Here is a 5739-nt window from a genome sequence, read left to right as displayed (position 1 = left end):
AACATTTCATCCCTATTTTGCCCCTGCACCATTTATCATGTACCTCCCAAGCTGTGCAGTGTTTGGGTCATGCACCCAGCTACCAGAGTTTTTATCAGATGGTGGACTTTCTCTTATCCTTCACAACACAGCCTGGCCAGAGCAGAGTAAAATAATAATGGGAAGATCTGAAACCTCAAGGGTGCTTGATTTCAATTAAAGTCACAATAAGTAAGAACAATAGTAAAGCTATACAAATAAAAGCTTAATCATGTTACTATATACATTTCAAAGCAGATGTCCACATGACTATTGTCTATAAGACCAAGAATTTCATAAAAGAAGGCAGAAATATCTAGCAGAACGTGCAAAGAGGTCACTAAACTCACTTACTGTGTATCATATGCACAGTATAACTATGACATTGTAAAACTGAAATATTACAATCATTTATCTCAAAGGAATAAGATAATAGAAACAACAATTTAAAAATAATTAGCCCTCTGTCAATTATAGCAAAAAAGGCACTTAATTGGTTTCACTATATGTTATACAAATATCATCAATGTGATTCATTCCTTCTCCCCGGCTGAGAAGAACAAAACATGTTTACTCTATGTTGAGCCTAAAAATTTCAGAAATTAGTGCAAATGCAGGTTATATTTCCCCAATCAGGTGATGTATATATTGCTTGTTTTCAACCAACCAGTCAAAATATGCAGTTCATTTGGGATGCTGACTTTAGCTTGAGTGACTATAGAGTGATTTACAACATATAAAAACAACTGCTAACTGTCACTTATCAGTTAATTGACTAATTGTTGCTACTTTACTGTACTTACAGTCTGCACTATGATCCAGAAATGTCTGTCCTTCCTTGCAGGCAGATCAGACCTGAACCTGTACATCTGGACTCCAGCTAAAGGCTCACTGTCCAGCAGCAGACAGTTCTCATCTAGACTGTGACAGTTTGCAGTGGTCCATGGAAACTGTGCTGTAAAAATATAGCATAGTGCGGGAACATAGTTAGAAATGAGGTTAGAAGCATTCCAGGAATTACTTTTTATAAGGCCTGGTCAAAATCTAAAACTACCTTTAATCATTTCTCCACAATAAAATGTCACAACAAAGTAGTCATATTCAGATATTAATGTTTATATTTCTACTTGAATGTAAAAGTAAATTGCAAGGTAACACATTTATATTATATACAAACAAAGCAATTGTTAAATGGATGAATTTCAGCTTTTAGTTTGTATAAGGTCATTTTATTATAGCACTATTGGGGAGATCTGAAATGTTAAAAAAAACTGTAACAGGCTTATCCACATACATGCAACGTTTGCAAATTGGTGATGTGTTTACTAAAACTGTGTGTTAAATAATTATAAATATGTCAAACTCTCGAAACAGAGATTACCCAGTGTCTGTCTACATTTCTGCTCATGTAGTTTTCACTTCACACAGAATATGTACGACCGCGCTCTTGAGAGTTTTGTCCTCGCTCGGTCTCCGTATAGTACACGCCTCTGATTGGTCAGTTCACGGTCCATGCAAAATACAATCGTTTGGAAGACGTACATCGGGTAAGTGAAACACTTCCAAACATTTAGCTTATAATAACAATTATAAAAGCAAACATCTCCATGTGCACTCCGCTTTATATGCAGTAAACGTATACAATGTACTAACAAGCAAAGGCACCCTCTCACACCATTAAGTGCAAGCATTTTCGTGACAGAGTTGGCAGTTAGCCGGTTAGCTACACTCATTAGCTAGCAGCTAACGCTACTTATCCATACAGTGTGAAGCTAATTATTCTTGACTACATCAGTGTTTGGGTCAAAGTGGGAACATGACTACGCGTTACGCTCAGAACCCACTGAAAGACAATCGCTCCTGCTGTTGAATTAAACAAATAAACGCCATCAAGCACGAGTTAGCTGGCACGATGCTAATGTAGCTAGCTGAAGGAAACAGGCACCATAACAACGTCACTTGTTTCTGCAACTTTTTCAGATCACAGCAAAGATGAGTTTGAGAAAGCAGACCCCGAGTGACTTTCTGAAGCAGATCATTGGGAGACCTGTGGTGGTCAAACTGAACTCTGGAGTGGATTACAGAGGTAATTCACCCGACATGTACAACATATCCCTTTGTTTCCAGTATGTGATTACAAGTGTTAGAGTTCTCTTATGCCTTAACAAAACGCGTGTGTGATCTGTCTGCAGGTGTCCTGGCCTGCCTGGATGGTTACATGAACATTGCCATCGAGCAGACTGAGGAGTATGTCAACGGGCAGCTCAAGAACAAGTATGGAGATGCTTTTCTAAGAGGAAACAATGGTAAGATTTTCCAATTTATTATGTTATCGCCAATTTGAAGAAGTGAGCATGTGTGCACAATGTTGTCTTATACAAGCCAGTAGCCAGAGTGGTCATGACACTATAAACAAAAACAGGCCACAAGTAGTCCGTTTTTAACCTTTCACACTAGAAAAGGTTCGTTTTTCTAAACTAATAACATTTAACATTGCTCTGTTCTATTTAAACTATCCCTGTGTACAATTAAATATCATCTTAATCCTTTAGAGATGTCTTTTGCTCAGTCTTAGAGCGTTGTGGGCAGAGATATGTGTTTGATAGTGTCAGATGGTGTGACTTAAGAAAACAATTTAAGTGACAACACAAATAGGTACTGTTAAAAAAACAACAAAGACAACCGTCAGAAAAGCACTGACATTGTATTCAGATTCCCCCCCCTCATTTGTTTAAAAAAAAAAAAAAAGTTTCATTTACTGGCCCCTTTGATTGTTCCAAAAAGTGTGAACTAGGATATTGCTGATACTGTAGGAGCTATTATTGTGACTGAAGTTCTCTCTCAATTGTTGATAAATAAAAAATCCCAGCATGTTTCATTATTTTAGCATTCACTATAAAATCAATGTCTTCCTTCCTGTCCTGATTTTCCCTACACCAGCCATGTGCTGTATTTACTGTTATTCCCTCTTGAGTATGAGTCATGCTGCCCGGTGGAGTTCTCTGTGTGATGAACGAGCCAACAGCTTAAGATGGGGCTATTTTAGTCAAAACAGAGCAGGCTCATAACCTGTTTCTCTGTACAGTCTGCAGCTGTACTCCTCCACCCAGAATGACCAGTGCAAAAAACATTTCTACAATTGAACTCAGAAGAGAGATGTGATCACTCTGAGATCTACATCAGTGAGCCTGTTCTTACCACAGAGAATGTATTTATGGTGTACCATGGGAAGTGAAGGGTGACTGCAAAGAGCTATAAGCATTACGGGTCAGCCTTAAAGTACATACATATAAATTCCATATGAATGTACAATTGCAGCAGACTTGATCGCCTCAAATGAACACACAACAAGACATAATGCATTTCAGATAGGTTTCACATGCCATTGTGTTAATACAGTAAAACTACAGCCTTTTTTAATGTTTAATGTTTTTTCTCTCCACAGTCCTTTACATCAGCACCCAGAAGAGGAAAGTGTAGTGAAGACCCTTGTTTTTTATTTTTTATTTTCAGTGTTGGACAACTGTCTTATGTTGTTGGTTCTGTAAAGCCTGAATACCTGTGTTTGATTTTGTGAAATCGGAATATGTTAATAAATCCCCAGTTTTGATTTACATCTGATTTGGTGAATATTTTTTTGTACACATTTTGGTTTGAACTTCACAAAGATAACAATGTTTTTTTCTTTCCTCAAGTGTTCTCTGTAAAAATGTTAATGCTGGGTTTGAGGTAACGGTATCATTTCAACAGGCCTTGTTCTCAAAAAGTTTGTTGCTCATATCTTTGGATTTAATTCTTGAATATATCGGGCTTCTTCACAGGTGCCAGTGGGATTGTTGCAGGGGAATACAGATTGTTTTTGGCTTAAATCCCTCTAAGTTGATCCCTGGAGGAAGCAAATCTACCAATGTTTTACCACAAGGCTTCAAAGGGATTAGAACTCAAATTTGTAATTTGCCAGTACTAATGTACTAATTTTGTAGTTGATCTTGATACAAATTGCCTACAGAAAGCAATTACTGAATAGCCTGTGTACAAATGTACTTAACATCCTGCTCTTGCTTTATATATTTAAGTAATTCGAACAGGTGTTTTCATTATTGGAAATAAAACAAAGCAAGTATTGTTTCACATATTAAAAAGACTGAATTTCTACTGAAAGCTCTTGTTTTTTCTAATTCTTTTCATAGTGAAGATAAGTGTTGGTACTGGAAATGTTCCTTCAGCTCTGACTCACTCCGTTAATGTACCTGCATCTGAACTTCACTGGTATCCAGCTGAGAAAATCATAAAGCATATGCCTGCATGATGGAGTACTTATACATACAAAAGCAACTCACTTTGTGTAATGCAGCATTGGAGAACACTTCAGTATGTACATGTGAAATTAAATTCTTCACTTACTGGCCATTTAAATATCCATTACTCAATAACACAAGAAGAAAGACTGCAGGACTAATCTATAAAAGGTGCCACCTGCAGGCTATGTCACTCACATGTACACAGATCTGTCAGATCAGATGTTTCAGTGCTTTTACATGTCTCGCATCACACAGCTTACCTTTTGTCAGCTGTGACTGCACATAGATGCTCTTTGTTCAGGTTGGGCTTCTGCGGTCTCCATCGACGTGCCCTGTGAAAATGAATGCAGCGGCATATGCAAGGAATTGGACGTTTATTCCATTTCAGCGTGGCCTGTGGTAATTTAGCAAATGAGTTCAAAAGTGGCATCACCTCATTACACTAAGATAAGGACGCTATAAATATATGATTCATTAGGCTCTTAATGAGAATGCTGTAGTGAAGAGGCAATGAGGGGAATTATTTTCCTTCCAAGGGTGGATTTTTTGAGAACCTTGTTTTCCAACCTGTACATGCGCACTCTGGCCCCTGGAAGGAGACAAAAGGCAGCCAAGGTCAGGCCCGACTTGAGAATGAAGGACGCGTTATTGATCAAACTCTGCCGAGCTGCAGCTGTAGAGAGGGAATGTTGTCGGGGGGGGGGGGGGGGGTTGAGCTGCAACACAGACACACACACACACAGGCTGACATAGGCACTGAGTGATGTGTACACAGAAACGCATTGTACACAGTGCAACACACAAAGAATCATTATGGCACCTAGTGAGGGTTAGAACAGGCAAATATTTACCCACTGGAATCATAACTGAGCCGCTGGCTGTGTGGCCTTACAGGGAACCCAATTAATACTATTCACGCAAATGACCTAGTGGCAGACATCATGCGCTTTTAAACAAAAACAGGGAAATGAAGCATTCACTTTCTCATTTTGCATGATAACAAGAGTATTGATGTTAGCCTCACAACCCTTTTTCAAACGAGACAGTGGAAACAACCCTCTCTTTATTTCACAAAGCTTCTTTCAAGATGCCTTTTCCCCTTGTCTTGCGTAGTTTGTTTAGGTCCACTATCTCCACTCCCCCCATAAAAGCAGACGGGCTCAGGGTCTGGCCGAGGATGCTGCAGTGGTTCATTGTTGACGTATGGAGGTGAGTGATGGAGAGGAGAGGACAAAGGAGGATAGAATAGGTGACAGTCTTGTTATGTGGGAGAAAAGAAAGGAGGAGACTCAAGTCTTATAGCACCACCAGCTGCCCGATGTACAAAACTACAGTGGAGTCGCAGGAGAGAGGAAGGAAGGAAGGGGGAGGGAGAGGGAGAGGGAGAGGGGAGTACGACTTTGACCCTGACTGATCACTG

General features: G+C 39.2%; 1 protein-coding gene across 1 annotated transcript; it reads left to right on the top strand.

Annotated features, from left to right (window-relative positions):
• Window positions 1-1439: 1439 nt before the first annotated feature.
• lsm6 (LSM6 homolog, U6 small nuclear RNA and mRNA degradation associated) lies at window positions 1440-4171 on the top strand. The gene is made up of 4 exons (XM_034130516.1): window positions 1440-1565; window positions 1999-2104; window positions 2211-2324; window positions 3464-4171. The coding sequence occupies exons 2-4, from the start codon at window positions 2011-2013 to the stop codon at window positions 3496-3498; spliced, it is 243 nt and encodes an 80-aa protein (XP_033986407.1). The 5' UTR covers window positions 1440-1565; window positions 1999-2010; the 3' UTR covers window positions 3499-4171.
• The last annotated feature ends 1568 nt before the right edge of the window (window positions 4172-5739 follow it).

This window comes from Trematomus bernacchii, unplaced genomic scaffold (genome assembly GCF_902827165.1).
Source record: "Trematomus bernacchii unplaced genomic scaffold, fTreBer1.1, whole genome shotgun sequence".
Classification (NCBI taxonomy): Eukaryota; Metazoa; Chordata; class Actinopteri; order Perciformes; family Nototheniidae; genus Trematomus; species Trematomus bernacchii.
The sequence above is the reverse complement of the archived record's forward strand: the minus strand, read 5'-3'. Positions and strand labels throughout refer to the sequence as shown.